This window comes from Hemiscyllium ocellatum, chromosome 16 (assembly GCF_020745735.1).
Source record: "Hemiscyllium ocellatum isolate sHemOce1 chromosome 16, sHemOce1.pat.X.cur, whole genome shotgun sequence".
NCBI classification, from domain to species: Eukaryota; Metazoa; Chordata; class Chondrichthyes; order Orectolobiformes; family Hemiscylliidae; genus Hemiscyllium; species Hemiscyllium ocellatum.
The window spans coordinates 70,775,742-70,798,712 of NC_083416.1; the positions used below are offsets into that span (position 1 = coordinate 70,775,742).

At 41.4% G+C, this 22,971-nt stretch overlaps 1 protein-coding gene across 5 annotated transcripts in view; it reads right to left on the reverse strand.

Moving 5' to 3' along the window:
- Positions 1-326: 326 nt before the first annotated feature.
- Positions 327-22,971, reverse strand: part of rad50 (RAD50 homolog, double strand break repair protein) — a 157,656-nt gene continuing 135,011 nt past the window's right edge. For all 5 annotated transcript variants that reach the window (XM_060837367.1, XM_060837364.1, XM_060837365.1 and 2 more), the window contains 4 exons: positions 18,396-18,481; positions 15,163-15,305; positions 9,241-9,374; positions 327-583 (listed from right to left, as the gene is read on the reverse strand). In XM_060837367.1, coding sequence (XP_060693350.1) covers positions 397-583; positions 9,241-9,374; positions 15,163-15,305; positions 18,396-18,481 — 550 coding nt within the window. In that variant the 3' untranslated portion in view covers positions 327-396. The remainder of the gene's footprint in view (positions 584-9,240; positions 9,375-15,162; positions 15,306-18,395; positions 18,482-22,971) is intronic.

A 22,971-nucleotide genomic window follows, 5' to 3' on the forward strand; every position in this document is an offset into this window, starting at 1 on the left:
ACTATGCTGTTTACTCCATTTGCCTTTTATTGAAGAAAACGTGTCTTAACATTCAAGTCATCACAAACCACCTACAATCCAAAAAAAGCTAGATTTCTGCCTGGCTCCATTCACCTCCCCATGGGCAGGAATCGCACACATGTTGATCTCCGGTTTCGAAATGTCGGAGGAAAATGGAGTAGTGCGAACAACGACACATGTATTTCTGAACAGATTGAAACACTGATCATTTTGTAGGCAGCACACTGAAATTCCATCAATAAGCACAAAATTAATCTTTTGATCACAAAGAATGCTGTGAGAAATGATGAAAAATATAGCTTCAGTTATAGGTCACCGCAAAATGTTATCGAGACAAAAATATTTTTACATGAACAGTAAAATTCATGCACACATTCATGGACCATGAGTGTTCAGGGAGCTGACACTGCACTTCACGATTTCTGAACACTGGTCGATGTTCTTTTTGACTCTGTAGAAGCTTTCAATATATTGAGAACGACTGAGTAGCTCCACAAAGTCCTCGTCATGAGTGATCACCAGGAGCTGGAAGTTTCGTTGATTTGAGCGACACTTTATTATTCTGCAAAACAGTGGCATTTTATAAATAAATAAAAGACAGATGGGCTCATCAGTTAATACATGTTACCTTCCACTACTACTTCCTTGCAAGGACAGGAAAAGCTCAACTCAGAAGAAGCAGCCTCAAATCTCGGTTGTGTGCACTAAGGTTTGACTGTCTACCTGAGTAGACAATGGACATTAGCATTTCACTGCAGCACCAAGTAACCGCTGCGTTGTCTGAGCTGCCACCTTTCATACAGGAGGTCAATGCTGCTCCTGATTCTATTTTCAGATGGGTACAAAAGATTCCCAGCCACTTTCAGAAAGAGATTCCAGGCTTCTCACTTGATCTTTTCACCAATATCACAAGAACAGGTCAAATGCAAAATTCTGCAGACCTGACATAAAAACAAATTGCTGGCAAAACTCTGTAGGTCTTGCAGCATCAGTGAAGACAGAAGGAGAGTTAATATTTCAGGGTTCTGAAGACCATATTGGATACCAAAAGATTTACAGGTTGCTATTTGATCACACTTTGAATCCAGAGTTTAACTTCCTTGGCTGTCAGGTCCTGCAGTGGGACTTGAATCCAGAGTTTCTGGCTCAGAGGTAGGGAAGTTACTCACTGGGCCATGAAACCTGCTCATAAAACAGTCTATCTGACCATTTGTTGTCAGTAAAATGTTAACTTTCAGGTTCGCTACAAGAATCAACACTGCAATTCATTAGTTGGAAAGAAATTTAGGGCACCCTGAACCCATGGAGGTGCATTCTAAACAGTCACTATTAATTTTTGTTCCGTACTCAGTGAAGATAAATTTTGAGAGTAGAACAGTTTGCATAGCTTTCAGCAAGGGGATGTAAAACAACAACATAATGTAACTGAACTGAAATGTAAACTCAGGACATCTCATTAGCTTCTCATAACTTCAGCTCTATGGTGGCTGAAACTTGCTGCTCAAAATTTGTTTTGCTACTATAGCCATTGTTGCAGAAGCACCACAGTGATTGGCTGGCACCATGGCAACTGATGTGGGTTTCCTTATAACTGGTACACAATTACCAGCTTTATACAGAAGCAAGTTATTTATTGAGTAGTTGATGAGGCAGAAGTAGCATTTAGGAGGATGCCTGAACTGTAGGATACATTACAGTCACAAAACCAAAACGCACATTGATCAAGATTGCAGAGTAGAGCAAACTAAGTAGAATTGAAGGAGGCAAAACCACATAATGTGAAAACTGCAGATGGAATTTAATGCAGACCAGCACAAGGAATTGCACAGGCAAGAAAGACAAGGCATCACAACCCACAGATCATGTTCAACACAGCATCGATCTGGGTAAGTTCGAGGGATTTCAGACTTGAGGCAAAGCACCATTTTCTTTCTTCTTTCATGGTACGTGGACGTTGCTGGTAAGGCCAACATTTGTTATCCGTCACTAATTGCTCTTGAACTTAGTGGTTTGCTAGGCCATTTCAGAAGGCAGTTAAAAGTTAGGGGGGAGGCAATGGCCTCATGATATTCTCACTCGACTGTTAATCCAGAGACCTAGGCAATGATGTGGGGACCTGGGTACAAGTCCTGCACGTGGAATGGTGGAATTTGAATTCAATAAATATTCAGAATTAAGAATCGAATGATGGCCATGAATCCATGGCCGATTGTTGGAAAAACCAATCTGGTTCACAAATACCCTTTGGAGAAGGAATCTGGCCATCCTGAACTGATCTGGCCTGTATGTTACTCCAGACCACACAGCAATATGGTTAATCTTTCACTGCCCTCTGTAATTAGTAAATATTAGCCTAGTCTGTGACACCCCGATCCTGTGAATGAATTCAAAATAAGTTGATATGGACTGGTGAACTAGATTTTGTTTTTAAAATGACAATCAATGATGATTCCCTGGTCACCATGACTGAGATGGGCCTTGTCTTCTAGATTTACTCATTGAAATCACATTTTACAAATGCCATCATAGTATTTAAACCCATGTCCTCAGAGAAATGATGTTGCCCTCTGGATTTCTGCTGAGACTCTGGATGACTAGTTTAACGACATGACTGCTATGCCACCATCTCCCCATTGAAAGCCAATGCAATGTTACTTTTGACAGTTCTAGACAGTTGAAGACAGAAGCATTCTAAACCATATTGTATGATTTGCTGATTAGACTGCACATCCTGAAGTTAGTGCCCACAATAAACAGGGAGGACACAATGGAAACACTTAGGTTCTGGAGATAGTTTAGAAAAAATGTGGCCTCAGTTGTTAAGAAGCCTAATTGAAAGACCAAAGGATATGTGTTTTTCAATCTTAGAGAGGAGGCTTCTCAAGTGATTCATGAAGTTCATAAGAGGTAACATTTGAAGTGGTCGTCTACTCAAGAACATTCTATTTTTTCCACAACTTGATTTCCTGCATTTTGCTCTAGGACCTTCCCATTTGTAATTTCAATGAACAATACAACAATAAACAATTGCTGTCTCTCACAAAGTTCCAGCTCTTCTGTCACCATGACTGAAAATTTGCTGCTTTTGCCATTGGCTCATTCCCAAGAGCATGTGACCATTCGCAAGAAGACACTGACAACCATCCCAAAGACTCTAATGACTCTGTTACAAAAAAAAATTGAAGAACTGCGGTTGCTGGAAATCAGAAACAAAACCAGGAATTGCTGGGAAACCTCAGCATCTGTGGAGAGAAAGCAGAGTTAACATTTAGGGTCCAGTGACCCTTCTTCAGAACTGGTACCCTCAGTATGTACATATCACATACAATATATGCTAACTAGTCTTCAGTGGCACCTTTAATGGAACAAAATGGTCCTAGGCACTTTCAGAACAGCCACACAAGGTGGTATTGAGAGAGATGATCTGCAGCTTTTCCAAAGAGACAGACTTACAGAGGGAATTTAGAAGAGGAGAGAGCGGGATGAAGACGCAATTCAGCGGTCTCAAAGCATTTCAGGGCTAGAAGAGATTACAGATACCACGAGGGGTGAGACAACAGGGGAACTTAAAGATAATAATATGAATTACAAACAAATACAATATATGTACCCCACATGCAAAGTTTTCTCATGTCAAAGGTTATATTTGTAAAATTAATTTTAAATTGTGAAGGAACAAGATGATAAAAGATTCAAACAAAAACACAAATTGCTGGAGAAATGCAGCAGATCTGGTTGCACCTGTCGAAAGAAAGCAGAATTAACAGAGTTCTGTGACCCTTCTTCAGAACAAGCTCAAAATTCAAACATGAGTTCAGAAGAATGAGTGGGAATCTCTCAGAAATCTTCAAAATTCTAACACTAGACAGGGTAGACATAGGAAGGATATTCCTGATGACCGAAGAGTCTAGAACCGGGGTTATAAGATATTGGATAGGCGATTTAAGATTGAGATGAGGAAAAGTTTCTTCACAAAGATTGGTGAGCCTGTGGAATTCTCGAACACAGAAAGCAATTGAGGCCAAAACATGGAATGTTTTCAAGGGGGAATTAGATATAAATCTTAATATAAAGGGATCAAAGAATATAGCGAGAAAGTAGGACTAGGGTAATGAGATGTATGAAGGGCTTCATTCCTGGTGAGGGGCTGTTGCCCAAAACGTTGATTCTCCTGCTCCTCAGATGCTGCCTGACCTGATGTGCTTTTCCAGCACCACTCAAATCTTGACTCTAATCTCCAGTATCTGCAGTAGCCCACCCCTGCCTAGTAAGCTGGATGATCAGCCATGGTCATATCGAAAGGTGGAGCAACTTGAAGGACCAAATAGCCTACTCCTGTCCCTATTTTCTGTTTTTACATTGTGGATGAATGACCATGCCTGTTCTTATGCAACTTGTGACAAATTCTACCATATATGACTATGGCTCAACTTTAAACTGGCTGTTTATGAATTAATTCAGTGAATGAATGGAAGAATTCTCCCACAGTGTACTGAGTAGTGGCCACCATCCCTCTCCTCTGATGACAGACACCTTTTCAGAAGATGATGGTGAGCTGCCTTCTTGAATTGTTGCTGTAGGCTAACGCCCAATACTCTTAAGACTGGGAATTCCAGGATTTTGACACAATGAAAGTGAAGGAACAGCGATATGCTACTAAGTTAGGATGGTGAGTAGCTTGGAGGTGAACTTGTGGTTGGTGGTCTTCCCATGCATCTGCTGCCCTTGTCCTTCTCGAAGGAAGTGGTCACAGGTTTAGAAGGTGCTGTAAAAGGATCTCTGGTGAACTTCTGCACTGCATCTTGTAGATAGCACATGCTGCTGTTACTGAGTGTCTGCGGTGGAGGGAGTGGATGCTTGTGGATGCGATGTCATTCAAGTAGACTGCTTTGTCCTGGATGGTGTCAAGTTTCTTGAGTGCTGTTAAGGCTGCACACATCCAGACAAATGGGAAGTATTCCATTCACTCCTGACTTGTCCACATGGTGGACAGGCTTTGGGGAGTCAGGTGTGTTACTTACCTAGCCTCTGACTTGCTCTTGTAGCCAGTGTATTGATATAGCATGTCCAGTTGAGCTTCTGATCATGGTAACCCAAGGATGTTAATAATGGGGGATTCAGTGATGGCAATACCGTTGAGTATCATGGGGCGGTGATTATTGGAGATGATTGTTGCCTGACATTTGTGTGGTGCAAATGTTACTTGCCATTTGTCAGCACAAATCTGGATATTGTCCAAATCTTGTTGCGTTTGAACATGGACTGCTTCAGTATGAGAAGTCATGAATGGTGCTGAACATTGTGCAATTGTTGGTGAAAATGCCCACTTCTGACCTTATGCTGGACAGAAAGTCATTGATGAAGCAGCTGATGGTTGGGCATAGAATGCTACCCTCAGGAACACCTGCAGAGACACCTAGAGCTGAGATGATTGACCTTCAACAACCACAGTCATCTTTCTATGTGTCAGGTACACCAATGAGTAGAGACTTTATCCTCTGATATCTATGATTCCAGCTTTGCCTCAGTTCCTTGATACCACACTCAATTGAATGCAGCTTTGACATCAAGGGCTGTCACTCTCATCTCACTTCTGGTCAATCCAGTTTTGGTTCAAGACTTTGTACTGGTTGATATAACTGAGTGGCTCACTGGACCATTTCAGACAGCAGTTGAGAATCAACTAAATTGTTGTGGGTCTGGCGTCACATGTAGGCCGGACTAGGTGAGGATAGCAGATTTCGTTCCTTGAAATGAGCCAGATGAGTTTTTCTGACAGTCCACAATGGTTTCATAGCCCTCAGTAGATTCTTAATTCTAGATTTTTAAAAATTGAATTAAAACTTTGGAATTTGAATTCAATAAAAGCCATGATGGGATTCGAACCTGGGTTTCTTGAACATTAGTTGAGTTTCTAGGTTAATAGGTTAGAGGCTGATGGCCTCCCTTTTGAGTGCAGTAATATTTCTTTGTCTCAGTTGTAAATGGCCTACCCCATTTCCCATATCCTGAGACAGTGATTCCTGGTTCTAGACTCCCCAACAAGGGGAAACATCTGCCTCTGCATCTCGTCTTTTGAGACATTTTATAATTTCATACATTTCCATCAGATCCCTTCTCATTCTTCTACATTCAAGTGAATACAGGGATGGTTGAACCAATCTGTCCTTTTATGGGATTCCTGCTACCCCAGACACCAGCCGAGTGAACCTCCACTGCACTCCCTCTCACTGAAGAAGAATAGCCTCTCATTGGCAGAGAGGCCACAAATGCACACCATACTCCATGTGTGGTCTCACCATGGCCCTGTGCAACTGCAGTAAGGTATCCCTGCTCGGACACTTGAAGCCTCTCGATAAAGAGGCCAACAGGCAATCCAACTGTCTGATTGCTCACTGCGGATGTATGTCTTTTATTGTCTGGTATTTCAAAGACACCATTACACAAGCACATTTCCCAATATGACACCATTTAAATAATACTCTGTATTTTTGTTTTTCGCACTGAAGTGTACGACTTTACATTTATTCATATTATACTGTATCTGACGTGTTTGTTCACAAATCACCTTAAAGCCTCTCAGTATCCTTTTCATGACGTCATTGAGCTGTGTGTCATCAACAAAGTAGGAAATATTTAATTTTATTCCGTCACCAAGTAATCTCCCTTGTTCATACATATTGTGAATAGCCTCCCTGAATATTATCTTATCAACTAGATAATCCAAGTTTCTTTTTAAGCATCCTTCACACATGTTGCAATCAAACTGGCACAACTTTGTAAGGGGAAATGTGCTTGAATTCAATCTAATCAGGAGCTGTTTGGTAAAAATCTCATTGTAAATCTTGCACATGTCAATGATGAATAAACTAGATTAATCTTTGAGAGAAATACATCTTACTATTGATATACTGGTTCTGAAGAAAGTAAAACATAGCTTCCAAGAGCGATACCTGGACTTCAGAAGTTAAGTTATGAGGAGACATTATACAAACTAGGCCTGTTTTCTCTAGAATTTAGAAGGTTAAAAGATAATCTGATTGAAATCCTCAAGATATTAACAAGAAAATAAAGAGAAACTATTCTTATCGGCTTGGGATTCTGGAATTAGAGGGCATAGTCTTAGAATTAGGGACAGGCCATTCAGGTGGGTTGTAAGGAAGCATTTCTACACTCAAAGGGTGGTAGAGGTTTGGAACTCTCTTTCACAAACAGGAACTGATGCTAGATCAGTTGTTAATTTTAAATCTGAGATAGACTCATTTTTGTTAAACAAACCTATCAAGGGATAAGGGCCAAAGGCAGTTATATAAAGTTAGGCCACAGATCAGCCATGATCGCAGTGAATGGTGGAACTGGCTTGAGGGGCTGAATGGCCTGCTCCTGTTCTTATGCAAGGGGAATAAGCTGCTTCTGAATATCCCTGAAAGATGTCAGGAGTGTAGACGAAGTGAATGATCCATGTGGTGGTACAAATCTGCCGAAGATCTTCGCATCATCAGAAATAAATAGCTAGTTAGGGGAAGTGATTAAATCTTCTCTTTTTGGAAATGGGCTTTGCCTGGAGCTTGTGTGATGTGAGAACAGAAAACTGCTGGAGAAACTCAGCAGGTCTGGCTGTATCTGTACAGACAGAAACAACTTAAAGCTTCAAGTCTAATGACTCTTCTTCAGAACTCTAATTCTGAAGAAACCATTGGACTCAATGGTTAACTTTGCTTCTCTCTCCACACATCTGATCGATTTCTCCAGTACTCCAGTGTTTTGCTTCCACTTGTCAGATGTGGGTTGGTCTCAATTGGGGTGTTTAGATCCAGCTCTGGGGTACCACAGTTTGGAAAAGATGTGAGAGAAAGAGAGAGTTTAGAAAGTCCTAGGTGATCAACAACTTCAGTTGCACAGAAAGACTGGAGAAGCCGAGACAAGAGTACATTGAGATGAAGATTTTATCAATGTACTCAGATCATGAGGAGTCTGGACAGAGCAGAAAGGCAAAAGCTGTTCACATTGATAAAAGAATCAAGAATGAGGGAGCACAGATTTAAGGTAATGAGCAAAACAAGCAATAAAAACACGAAGAGAGATTTCTTCATATAGCCAATGCACTGCCTGAAATTGTGGTGGAGATAAGCTCAACTGAGGTACTCAAAAGGGAATTTGATTAGAAACATAGAAAACCTCTGCAGGAGTAGGCCATTCGGCCCTTTCAGCCTGCACTGCTGCTCAATATGATTATGGCTGATCAGGCAATCTCAGTGTCCCATTCCTTCTGTCTCCCCACACCCCTTGATCCCTGTAGCTGCAAGGGCCACGACCAGCTTCCTTCTGGACATATCTAATGAACTGGCCCCAACAGCTTCCTGTGGGAGAGAATTCCACAGGTCCACAACTCAGAGTGAAGAAACTCTTCCTCAGCGCAGTTCTGAATGGCTTACCCCTCATTCTGAGACTATGATTATGATAAATGGATAGAGTTGGGGAGGGAGATGCTCACTTGGAGAGTTGGCAGATACAGCAATCCAAATGGCCTTCTGCTGTGCTGGAAGAATGCTGTGATCTTGAATGGGTGAGATGAAGGAGGCCAGCTTAAGAGGCATCAGAATTGCTGTGCTTCGAGGGCACTATGACATAGATGAGGGTTTTCAGCAGCAGACAGCCCGGGGTATGATAGTGAATAATGCTGTGAAACTGGAATTGAGCAGCCTCAGTGCAATAAAACAGGGCAAGCAATCGAAATCTCAGTACAGGGTCACCTTCTGGTTTAACCTGACACAGTGCCCAGGGGAAGCGATAGAATTGCTGGCAAGGGTACTGTCCAACATTCTAAGATAATGACTCTCATCTTATCAACGATTAGTCAGAGGAAGTTGCAGTTCACCCAAAATTGGATGTCTGGTAAGCAACCTGAGAAGGTAGAGATAATGGGGAACTGTAAGAGTGGTTTCAACGACTGGTTCACATGAAATTGGAAAATAAAAAAGATGTAAACATCCAAACTGAAAGTGTCAGTTTAGGCTCAGTGGTCCTGCTTCTGAACCCAAAGATCTTGGGTTCAAGTCTCATGTTAGAACTTTCAGCACACAATCTCAAAAGACACTTCAGTGGAGTCCTGGGCAGTGTGGCTGAGTACTGGGCGATGCAAGTTCAAGATGATACAGAGTGCCTCAGGTCCCTGCAAATTAAACTTTTCCAAGAGGTCACAGAATTTGGAAAACTTACTCGACCAGGGCGTGAGCCAAGGATTCAATGTTCTCTCGGTCTAAGTTTGTGGTTGGTTCATCCAGTGCAAGGATTCCACAATTCAGGCAGAAGGTCTCAGCCAGAGCCAGACGGATAATGAGTGAAGCAAGGACCTGAAATGGCGTATGACAAGAGATCATTAAATAGACCAGCACAGAAATGATGGGCTAAACAGTTTCCTACCAATGCCTTTAACTATCTGATTTGGTGCAAAACTATCAGCAATTTACATTAAACTTGTTCCACTGGATAAACTAATCTTATAATGATTTTAATGAATACGTAACGCCATTAGTAAGCCAGAAAATAGGAACATAAGAACAGGAGCAGACCATTCAGCTCTTCAAGCCTATTCAACTATTTAGTGACATTATGGCTGATCGGTTGGTCTAACTCCATATACCTGCCTTTGGCCTATATCCCTCAATATCTTTGCTAAAGAAAAAGAAAAAAATCTCAGATTTACAATTCAGATTTGAAGATCCAGCTTCCATTGCCATTCGTGGAAGAGTGTTCCAAACACATACCATCCTGGAGAAACCCAGTAGATATGGTAGTATCTACAGACAGAGAAAAAGAGCTAATGTTCTGAACCAGTCTAACTCTTTGGAAGATTCTTCTTTCAAACTTCATCATCTGTAGTATTTTACTTTTGCATTATTAGTTGGGGTTGAAGTAGCATGTGTTTTTGAAAGATTTACTCGACTGTCTAGTCTCTACAATGAGGAGAAAGTGAGTTCTGCAGATGCTGGAGATCAGAGCTGAAAATGTGTTGCTGGAAAAGCGCAGCAGGTCAGGCAGCATCCAAGGAACAGAAAATTCGACATTTTGGGCATAAGCCGGAAATATCGAATTTCCTGTTCCTTGGATGCTGCCTGACCTGCTTGCCTTTTCCAGCAACACATTTTCAGCTCTAGTCTCTACAATGAGATAACTACCATATGGATGTTAGTTGTGGGTTAATGGGTACTCACATGGGAATTCCCTTATTTGTGTCACTGTGTCTCTCTCTACAGCTGATGGAATGCAGTGGTTTAAGGTGCCAACTTAACAACACCTTCTCTAGGGCAAATAGGGATGAGCAATAAATATTGGGCTGCTCACATCCCAAGAAACATTTTTAAAATGACTAAGTCAGAGACTATGGTATCAAATCCTACTCGACACTTTTCTCTCAGCTTGATTGGGTATAAACACTGGCATGAACTTGTTGGCCAGGGTGCTTTACATATCTATTTACTACTTAATCAAAATTAACTTCAGCAAGGCGATTGTGACAAGAAATGAATATTTCACCTTCGTTTATTTCTCATTTTTTTCAGCATTTTGATTCTAATAATTACAATAAGAAACTTAACGCTTCATTAAGCTAGTTTTCTGAACACTTTTAATTCATTACTTTATTAATGGTGTCAATCCAGTTATTAGAGTAATGCCATTATCAGTTTGACACATCATATTCAACCCTAAATCTCTATTATGTAGAACTTGTAGCAATACATGGCTGTCGTAGCTTCAGCCAATTATACCTTCAGCAAAACGCATAAGAATAGAAACTGAAAATCTGAACAGCAATTTTGTTAACTTCAAACTAAAGCTTAATTATTAAATAAGAAATACAGCACAGAAAACATAGCAATAAGTGAGTTCGTCACTTTTATAAACTGCTGTATTCTTGTTTCTCAAAGGAAGTGTTTGAGAAATGCCAGTCTGGGTTCAAAAGAAGCTAAATATTGGCCTGTTAACCCCTGGTTTCTGGGTATTTTAAAAACAATTCTTTCTGGGAAATGAGTGTTTTAGGAGCAGGGTATTTGTTGCCCATCCTTTGAACGCAGTGTTCAGTCATTTGAGAGGACAATTGTGAGTCAACCAAATTACTGTGGACCTGGCGTCACCCATAGACCAGATCAGTTCAAGATGGCAGATACCCTTCTTAAATGGGCAGAAGTGAACCAGACTGCTTTTTATGATTATCAATCACAATTTGAATACTGAGGGACCAACATTCTTGTGGGGCGGTTTGCAAGTGCTGTTGGGAGGAGTTTAAACTAGTTCAGCAGGGGAAGGGGACACAGTGTGTTAGTTCAATAGAGACACAGCATACCTCAGAAAAGGAAGCTTAAAAATGTGTTGCTGGAAAAGCGCAGCAGGTCAGGCAGCATCAAAGGAACAGGAGAATCGACGTTTCGGGCATTAGCCCTTCTTTTCCTGTTCCTTTGATGCTGCCTGACCTGCTGCGCTTTTCCAGCAACACATTTTTAAGCTCTGATCTCCAGCATCTGCAACCTCACTTTTTCCTCAGAAAAGGAACCCAGGCACAGGGAGAACAGAGGCTAGATGGTCTCTATTTTTGTGACAGGCGTATTATAGGTAAAACAGATGAGTTAAGGGTGTGGTTGACTCGAGGGATTGAAATGTCGTTGCCATCACAGTGATGTGGTTGATGGAGGGACAGGAGTGGCAAATCAACATGCCAGGGTGTGGAATCTTCAGGCAAGACAGGAAAGTGTGTAAAAGTGGAGCTGGTGTTATCTGATGAATGAAGGGGTCAGTTACTGTAGTGAGGAGAACATATATCTTGAAAAGGGTAGCAAATGTTAAAAGGGGACAGTCATACTTATAGGAGTGTACTATAGGCCACAAGCAGTGGGCAATAGAGCAGCAGATGTGTTGACAATTCACTGAGGTGTATAATCAAGTAACTGTATTAGGGGATTTCAATTACCAACATTAATTGGGATAATCATAGTGTAAAGAGTTTAGAAGGGGCAAATTACTTGAAATATATTCAGGACAGCTTTTTATATCAACACGTGGAAGATCCTAATAAGGATCTATGGTGCAGGGCTGCGCTTAATTCTGGGGAATAAAGCTGAAAAAGTGTTCGAGGTGGCAGTGGGAACATTTTAATTTTAGTGACCACAACACCATAGATTTTAATTTTGTTCTGGAAAAGGAAAGAATGATCTGCCAAAATGCTTTTTGGATTGGTGGTGGGGTGGGGTTAAAATAATGATATGGAGGTGCTGAGTTTGGAGTGGAATGGACAAAGTCAGAAGTCACATGTTACTTCACGGACGAAGGAACAGCGCTCCAAAAGCTTATATTTCAAATGAGCCTGTTGGTCTATAAGCTGCTGTTGTGTGACTTCTGACTTTGTCCACCCCGCTCCAAAATCAGCACCTCCATATCATTATTAAAACAAGGAAGGGTCTGGCCAAAGGTGACGAGGAACAGCTACTTGTGGGCAAGTCTACAGCAGAACAGTGAAAGGTGTTTGAAAAGAAATTGCGGAGTGGCAAGTATAGACCCAACATATTCCCTTTTGGGTGAAATATAGGAGCAACAAGTCAAGGGAGGCCTGGGTGTTGAGGAATATACAGAACTGGAAGAAAAGAGAGCAAATCATGGAATGCCCCAGTGGAGTACAGAAAGTCCAGGAGGGTCTTCAGAACATAAGACCATGGCTGTTCATTTTGTGAACTCAGCCTCCACTTATCCGCCTGCTCACCATAATCCTTAATTCCTTCACTATTCAAATATCTATCGTTGCCCTTAAAAACGTTCAATGAGGTCACCTGAACTGCTTTCAAGGGGCAGGGAATTCCAAAGATTCACAACTTTGGATAAAGGCATTTCTCCTCAATTCAATCAGAAATCTGCACCCCTTATTTTGAGGTGATGCCCCCTAGTTCTAGTTTCACCTGCCAGTGGAAACAGCCTCCCTGCTTCCATCTTATCTAATCCTTTTATAATTTTATATGTTTCCACAAGATCCCCCCTCATTCTTCTAAATTCCAATCAGTGTGGTCCCAGTCTACTCAATCTCTACTTAAAAGCCAATCTTCTCAACTTCGGAATCAACCTAGTGAACCTCCCTCTGCATCCACTCCAGTGCCACAACTTCTTTTCTTGAATGAGGAGACCAAAACTATTCACATCACTCCAGGTGTGGTCTCACCAGCACCTTACACAGCGGCAGCACACCCTCCCTGTTTTTAAACTCAATCCCTCCAGCAATGAAGGACAATATCCTTTTATCATCTTAATTACCTGCTGCACCTGCAAGCCAACATTTTGTAATTCAATCACGAGGATAGCAATTAGGAGATCAAAAAGGGGACATGAGAAAAAAATCACTGGCAGGCAAGATTAGGAGGAATCCTGAGGTACTCTACAAGGGGAAAGGAATAGCCAGAGAAAGAATAGGGCTGAAACTGTCATTGCTGAAAAATCCATTGGGGCGAATAATTTCCTTCGGTAAAGAAATCTGTCATCCTCACCCTAGTCAGGCCCACATGTCACTCCAGACACAAGTTATGTGGACGGCTTGCAAATGCCCATTGAAATGCCATTCAGATCTATCAATAGCTACAAAATCTCAGAAATGAAACTGAAAGGATCATCTGGCATCAACCCAGACACTAGAACAAACAACGGCAGAAACATCCTTGTCGACCCTGAGAAGTTATCCTTACTAGTATCTGAGGGCTAGTGCCAAAATTGGAACCATGATGGATAAATATACGGTTAATAATGGAATAGTGTAGGTTAGATAGGCTTCAGATCGGTTTCACAGGTCAGTGCTACATTGAGGGCCAAAGGGCCTGTATTGCGCTGTATTGTTCTATGTTCTATATGTGGGGGTACTGGTGTTAGACTGGGATGGATGAAGTTAAAAAAAAAATCGCACAATACTAGGTTATAGTCCACCAGGTTTATTTGTAAATAAACCTGGTGGACTATGTTTAGATTAGATTCCCTACTGTGTGGAAACTGGCCCTTCAGCCCAACAAGTCCACACAGACCTTCCGAAGAATAACCCACCCAGTCGCATTTCCCTCTGGCTCATGTACCCAACACTACGGGCAATTTAGCATGGCCAGTTCACCTGACTTGCACATCTTTGGACTGTGGGAGGAAACTGGAGCACCCGGAGGAAATCCACGCAGACACGGGAGAATGTGCAAACTCTGCACAGTCAGTTCCCCAAGGCTGGAATTGAACGTGTGTTTGTGTGTGGGGGTGGAGGGCTTGCAGCATTTCATGAAGGCAGCTCACCACTTCCTTCTCAAGGGCAACTAGGGAGAGGAAATAAATGTTGGCCAGCCAGTAACACTTATATTCCACAAGTGAGAAAGTAAATTCAAGCTTGTCTTTTTGTCTGATTTAAAAAAAATGCACAGATTGGTGAAAGGAGAGAATCTAGACCATTTCAAAATGATATTTTTTAAAAAATTAGATAAGAAGCTAGCCAATAAGGAAGAAAGACCACTTGAAAGAAACAAATGTTGTTGGAAAGAGATAGCAGTAGTATTAAAAAGAAAGATTGCTGGGAAGAAACTGATGCTCACAACAAAGATATAACTTGGGGTTCGATTCCACCCTCGGGCGACTGTCTGTATGCAGTTGCACGTGCTCCCCTTGTCTGCACAGGTTTCCACTGGGTGCTCCAGTTTCTTCCCACAGTCCAAAGATATGCAGGTTTGGTGGATTGGCCATGCTAAATTGCCCATACTGTACCGAGATGTGCAGGCTACATGGGCTAGCCATGGGAAATACAGGGTACAGAGTGACGGTAAAAAGGTAGGTCTGGGCGGGATGTTATTCTGAGGGTCCATGTGGACTTGATGGGCCGAATGGCCTACTCCCATTCTGTAGGGATGCTATGATTGTATCTTATGAATTTTTAAAAAGTGCAAGACAAAAACTTTGAGGAAACAAAAATCAGAACATCCTCACTGCACTTTTGACAGAAAACTTGTTTAGCTAATCCATCAAGTATTGCCCATTCAACACCTCAGACGGGAAACATGAGATTATTGACCTTTGTTTCACAGAGTGTTCTGAAGTATCTGTAGCACAAAGATGCAGTAAAATAGACAAAAATCAATGACATACCTTTTGTCCAGCGCTGTACCTTCCTCTCATGTCCAGTGCTGTGTCTCCCTTCACCATTACTACACGGTAATTATAATTCCTCCTTTTGTCACTGGCTGACACATTTTCATCAGCATCAGAACGGATTTCAATATATTCAATATCTATTGAAAGAAAGCCCATATCTGGCCTTGGTTACCCAAAGAAAAGTCAAAGATCACATTGTGTCCTTACTATTCAAAGCAGTGTGAGAGACACTGTGGTTAAGGACCACAATTGTAAAACGTGGAGAGAAAAATATGAATTATACTTTGAAAATTGTGTTACATAAAAGTACTGCTCGGTTATAAAATATTTAGTCCCGGTATCTAAAGATGATCAAATTAGTGTACTAAATCTCTGTTAAGTGAAAGCTCTGCATTTATATTGCAGCTAATTATTTATAACTGTGATGGCTCAAGATGGCAGATGACTATGACCATCTTCTCAAGCAAAATGATTAATTTGCAATAAATTCTGTTCTTGCCAGTGCCTACTTCTGGTTTGTTGACGATCAGTTGAGATTAAGAATGGCAGCTGGTACAGCAGGAAACAGATGATGCGTAGTCAGTGAATGTAAGAGGGTCATGATAGAACCTTCTGGTTTTGAAGAGTAGCTCATGTGCTGCCTGAAAAATGAGCAAGACAATTTTGCTAACTCTTAGAAGGAAGGCGCATCATATCTGCTGCCCATGAGGCACTTGACAGAACATCGGCAAGTTGCCCTCCCTACTGAGGACCTCATGACAAGATGTCTTGCTGGCCAATCAAGACATGGGCAGCTTTAAACATGGAGAAAAGGAAGCTGCTGCAGTGAAACACACTTAAAGCATGAAGGAGATATATGTCCCCTCATCATTCGCTTTAGGCTCTGCTTCTGACCCATAAATTGCGAACCAGTCACTCTGAACCTCTTGGAAGTAAGTCAAAATTCCTGGATACGGAAAGGTCTAGGAGCAACATGTCCAACCAAGCATGAAGACCATCTCGGCAAATCATGTAAACAGTGACCATTGAACTTCCCAGTTTTCCCCTTCACTCATCACAACAATTTTGTTTTGTCTGCTTGTGTGCAAGCAGGGAGCAGTTTGATAAGGGGGCTAGAATATCAAGTAGAATAATATGTTGATTAATATATTTACTGTGGAAAAGGATATGGAAGATATAGACTGTTGGGAAATGGATGGTGACATCTTGCAAAATGTCCATATTACAGAGGAGGAAGTGCTGGATGTCTTGAAACGGTTAAAAGTGGATAAATCCCCAGGACCTGATCAGGTGCACCCGAGAACTCTTTGGGAAGCGAGAGAAGTGATTGCTGGGCCTCTTGCTGATATATTTGTATCATCGATAGTCACAGGTGAAGTGTCAGAAGACTGGAGGTTGGCAAACATGGTGCCACTGTTTAAGAAAGGCGGTAAAGATAAGCCAGGGAACTATAGACTGGTGAGCCTGACCTCGGTGGCGGGCAGGTTGTTGGAGGGAATCCTGAGGGACAGGATGGACATGTATTCGGAAAGGCAAGGACTGATTTGGGATAGTCAACATGGCTTTGCGCATGGGAAATCATGTCTCACAAACTTGATTGAATTTTTTGAAGAAGCAACAAACAGGATTGATGAGGGCAGAGCAGTAGATGTGATCTATATGGACTTCAGTAAGGCGTTCGACAAGGTTCCCCATGGAAGACTGATTAGCAAGGTTAGATCACATGGAATACAGGGAGCACTAGCATTTGGATACAGAACTGGCTCAAAGGTAAAAGACAGAGGGTGGTGGTGGAGGGTTGTTTTTCAGACTGGAGGCCTGTGACCAGTGGAGTGCCACAAGGATTGGTGCTGGGCCCTCTATTTTTTGTCATTTACATAAATGATTTGGATGTGAGCATAAGAGGTACAGTTAGTAAGTTTGCAGATGACACCAAAATTGGAGGTGTTATGGACAGTGAAGAGGGTTACCTCAGATTACAACAGGATCTGGACCAGATGAGCCAACGGGCTGAGAAGTGGCAGATGGAGTTTAATTTAGATAAATGAAAGGTGCCACATTTTGGGAAAGCAAATCTTAGCAGGACTTCTACACTTAATGGTAAGGTCCTAGGGAGTGTGACTGAACAAAGAGACCATGGAATGCAGGTTCATAGCTCCTTGAAAGTGGAGTCACAGGGAGATAGATAGTGAAGAAGGCTTTTGGTATGCTTTTCTTTATTGGTCAGAGTATTGAGTACAGGAGTTGGGAGGTCATGTTGCGGCTGTACAGGACATTGGAATATTGCATGCAATTCTGGTCTCCTTCCTATCGAAAAGATGTTGTGAAACTTGAAAGGGTTCAGAAAAAATTTACAAGGATGTTGTCAGGGTTGGTGGATCTGAGCTACAGGGAGAGGCTGAACAGGCTGGGACTGTTTTCCCTGGAGTGTCGGAGGTTGAGGGGTGACCTTATAGAAGTTTATAAAATTATGAGGGGCATGGATAGGATAAATAGACAAAGTCTTTTCCCTGGGATCAGCGAGTCCAGAACTAGAGGGCATAGGTTTAGGGTGAGAGGGGAAAGATATAAAAGAGACTTAAGGGACAACTTTTTCACGCAGAGGGTGGTACGTGTATGGAATGAGCTGCCAGAGGTTGTGGTGGAGGCTGGTACAATAGCAACATTTAAGAGGCATTCGGATGGGTATATGAATAGGAAGGGTTTGGAGGGATATGGGCCGGGTGCTTGCAGGTGGGACCAGATTGGGTTGGGATATCTGGTTGGCATAGACGGGTTGGACCGAAGGGTCTGTTTCCATACTGTACATCCCTATGACTCTATGACATTTTATAGTTGTCTCTTGTAGGTAGAATCTATTCATTTCAAATAAATTCTTGTTAAGGACAGAAAGGTGGTATGGGCTTTCTTTTAAACTAGGTCTAAAGAAAGATAAATTGGGGAATTTTGAGTGCTTTTCTAAAATGTTTGACTTTTGTTTCACTGGCGTCGAGCAGAGTTTTATCTCCGGTGTGAATCTCAGTGAGGCGTAAAAAGTAACTCATCAGTGTCTCTGGCTGGGTTTAAAAGTATGCTGAACTCTTCCTTTCACCTCAAAAGAGCTCAATTTCTTTTAATTTTTTCTCTTGACCATAGATAAAAATCGTCTTCCCTGTCGATTTTTTTTAGATTCAATGTTAGGAAAAGAAACCATGAGCGCCACCTGCAGGGTATCTTATAGGTTGTACCTTGACCTCTGTAAGTGCTTCGCCACAGGTCACGGATAATTTTGTTGATTTCTTCCATCTTCATGCTGTGGAATCGCATTATGGCTCTGAAGGAGAAATGAAAACGAGAGGAAAGCAAAATTATTACCACAGGAACCAACCAAACTTTATTTGTGCCCATCAAACTTGTCCTTCTAGAATCATAGAATGCTCACAGTGTGGAAGCAGGCCATTCAACCCACTGAGTCCACACTGTCCCTCTGAAGAGCATCCCACCTAGACCCATGCCCTACAATCTTGCATTTCCTATGGCTAATCCATCTTTGGACTGCGGGAAGAAACCAGAGCACCTGAGGAAGTCCACACAGAAACAGTGAGAATGTGTAAACTCCAGACACCTGGAGTCAAACCTGGGTCCATGGCAGTACTAGACACCAGTAAGCCACCATATTACCCCTGTTCTGTTACAACTGCTGCAAGATGAAATTGTTATTTCTATATACTAACATTCTAGTGGCCCTGATACATAGCAAATCACTTATTATACTGAAAATGTACTTACAGTGCTGAAACTAACACTTAAACTTCAATGTTGAGTTTCAATCCCACTTCAGATTTACATAACCACCCACAATATATGGATTGAACGTGCTTTTACAGCGCATCAGCCCACTTATGCTGCTCAAGCAACACAACAGGATCTGCATAAAAATGACCCATTAGCACTTGCTTCAGAAACTGAGAATACTATCGAGCTGGATTCTAATAGGTCAGTCTGAAGTATCCTTTCTTCCCAATGAATGTTTGATCAATCGCTATAACCTTCCTTTACAACTTCCATGAGTGAATTGAAAACTACAATCCCCAAATATGAAGGCAGAGAAAGGGCAGGTGGAGAGGCAAGTGACACTGCATGGCCTCAAAACTAATCCTAAGCTCGAAGCTCTTGCATTCAAATGAATGATTTCCTGAAGGGCAATCAGCCTCATTAGTTATAGAAACATGGATAGAGTTATCACTGATATACTGGATGAGCCATGCATCATACATTCAAATTACTGAATAATTAAGACTTTGAACTGTGCCTGACAGGCTTCACTGACAATGTATTCAAACATTTTAAAAGCAAAAGGTAAATTTGATTCATCTCGCATGGACCATGTTTTTAGACTGACAATACATATGAGCAATAGAAATTTGTGTTTCCATAAAGTCTACCATCTAGACGAACAGGAGAAAGTGAGGACTGCGGATGCTGGAGATCAGAGCTGAAAATGTGTTGCTGGAAAAGCGCAGCAGGTCAGGCAGCATCCAAGGAGCAGGAGAATGGACGTTTCAGGCATGAGCCCTTCTTCAGGAAGGACCGTGACCTGAAGAAGGGCTTATGCCCGAAACATCGATTCTCCTGCTCTTTGGATGCTGCCTGACCTGCTGCGTTTTTCCAGCAACATATTTTTAGCATCTAGACCAACAGGCAATGAATGACCTAATGTGATATATTCATGCACAGTGATGGTTTGCCTAAGTTGGCAAATTTTCCGTTTCATAGCTTTCAGTTGGAGCGGCAGTTCCCTGATAGCATGGAATAGTCACTGACATTTACAAGTGAAAGAGGACTGAGTAAATACCATTTAGATTGAACACACTAATTCATGCAAAATTTGACAAATGTATGATGTGGGCAGTCAGAGGTGAGGAAGTGGTTGCAGGTTCAGTGGAAGCGATTGTACTGGGAAATTAGAGGGAAAGTCTTGAGGCCAAGAAATTGGTTCTAAAAAAAGGACAATCGAGATGATCATAGAAGACATCTTTCCGATGCTGCTACACTTGGCAAGGTGCAGACTTCCACCCCGATTTTGTACATTCTTATTCACTTTACATTCCTGACAGTGCTTTTTGAACACTGATACAGGATTGGTTTTGAAATAACTTAAGGAAGATCAGGATGTGCCACTTTCAAGAACAAAAGAATGAAAATCATGCAAAGGCCACCTTTTAGTGGATGCAGCTCGCATGATTAAAAAGGTGTTAACACTTCCTGCATTTACTGTTCAGCTCTTTGGAGGTTGTGAGATGACTCAAAATACTGATCATAATAACCTGACATCGTTGACAGAATATTTATCTGATTTAAACAAAAAGATGCAATCAATGTGTTTTCTTCTTAACCAAACTCAAGTAGTTTTTGAGAGCTGACAGAAATGAGTCATACAACTTTTCCAAACTTAATTATGCACAAAGAATATCTGACATTGCAACTTTTTTTTCAAAAAAAGGTTATTACACTTCATTCCTTGAAGGTACTTTGTTCCTATCGTGCTCTAAATCTTTGAAAACTGGCGGGCCTCGTAAAATCTAACAGCGTATTGTGAAAAATAAAGCAGGAGAATTCAGGCAGTGGCTCTGGAAGTGTAGCTGTAGATTAGTGTTGATGCAGTGACAGTTTTACAATGGAAGTAGTCTCATACAGGAGCTGTGTGTATATGAAGTGACTGAAACATTGCTTTTGTAAAATACCACTTTACTTTTACACCATACTAATAGGATATCTGGCTGACAAGACATGCCTAAGGAGACTGGAGATGCAGTGGTGGGTTTTGGAGACAGATTAAGTACATGGTCTTTAAAGATGAAGGATTGGAGTTGGGGTAATATCCACAGTTTATTGAAGAGCACCTTGGAGAACTGAAAGAAACAGCTCAAGGCACCAGATACTGCAAAAGACTATAGACCTTGATAATATAATTCTTTGAAGTTTGTGTCACAGATAGACAGATTGTTTAAGAATGCATTTAGCACGCTTGCCTTCATTCCTCAGACTTTTGACTAACAGAGTTGGGAAGTCACGTCAAGGGTGTACAGAACATTGGTGAGGCCAACTCTGTCCAATTCTCGTCGCTCTGTTATCGGAAGACTGTTATTAAGCTGGAGAGGGTTCAGAAAAGAATTACCAGGGCATTGCCGGGAATGGAAGGTTTGAGTTATAAAGGAGAAGCTGGGCTTCTTTTTCAACTGAAGTGTAGGAGGTTGAGGGGTAATCTTATAGAGGTTTATAAAATCATAAGAGGCATTGATAAGGTGAATTGAAGGTGTCCTTCCCTAGGATAGGGGTTTCAAGACTAGGGGGCATATTTTTAAGGGGAGAAGAGGACTTGAGGGGGCAACATTTTGTTTTTACAGAGTGTGTGTGTTTGTGTGTGGAATGAACTTCCAAAGGAAGTGGTGCTTGCCAGTACAGCTACAACATTTAAAAGATATTTAGATGAGTACATGAATAAGAAATGTTTGCAGGGATAGGGGCCAAGCACAGGCGGGTGGGACTAGTTTTGTTTGGGAATATGTTCGGCGTGGACTGGTTGGACTGAAGGGTCTATTTCCATGCTGTATGACTCTAACATTCCAGCCATAGTACTTAACAGTACCTTTTGTTGGATACTGTATCAAAAGTCTTCTGAAAATCCAAATATACTATATCATCCAATTCTCCTTTAACAATTTTGTTAGGGAGATTTTCAGAAAATTCCAACAGGCCTTTTAAAAATGAATTTTCATTTCCATGCTGACTGTACTCAACCACATCATTTTTATCCAAATGTCCATTCATCATGCCATTTATAATTGACTTCAGCATTTTTCCCAAAAACTGACTGAAGGTTTGTAGTTTCCTGTTTTTTACCCTTGCTTTTTTATTTAAAAACATATTGGTTTGATATTTGCAAGCTTCCAGTCTGCAGGATTCAATCCCGAATCGATGGAATTTCTGCAGATGATTACCAATGCATCAACTATCTCTACAGCCAACGTTTACTGGGGGACGTATTGACACTCAGCCCACCATTGCTATAACCACTTCCTTCTGGGGAACTTAGCAAATTACAGCCCGATTAATTTCTCCAGTACAATCTTGTTACTAATACTCATTTCCTTTAATTCCTCACTCTCCCTCATCACTTGGATCTCAAATACTGGGAGATTTGTTGAAACTTTTTCAACTTAGACAGACACAAGGTAATCATATTGGTTCTTTACCATTTTTCTATTCCTCATTATAAATTCTCCTAACTACTTTTAATGAACCCACATTCATCTTAATGCATGTTTTTCAGAATTTACCTTTGAAGCTTTTATAGTCCATTTGTATGTCTTTGACAGATTCCTATGTCAACCTACACCCATTTTACCATCCTCCATCAATCCTCATACTTGCTATATCTCCCACCAGGTGCAGCCATTCTGCCAACTCAGTGTCAACTCAACTGCCACTCTTTGCCATTACCTCTCCAATTTGCCCACGACCCAATTCACATGCTGACAATGAATAAAGCTCTCGATCTACTGCTGACATTGAACAGCACTCTCACTGGTACGAAACTGTACATTAAATTCCTTCAAATATTTGTAAGCAAACAGTCCCGATCTAAAAGCATTCAGAACTACGCTCACCTGATAGATGCCATTTTCACAATGGGATGCCTTCGTGTAATCAGCCATGCAGGACAAATCCTACACTTTTAAGAGTATTCCTTGACAGTCTCAATCATCACCAAAGGAACGGAATGGATTGTCAACAGGACAATGAAGCAATAACCTATTCACT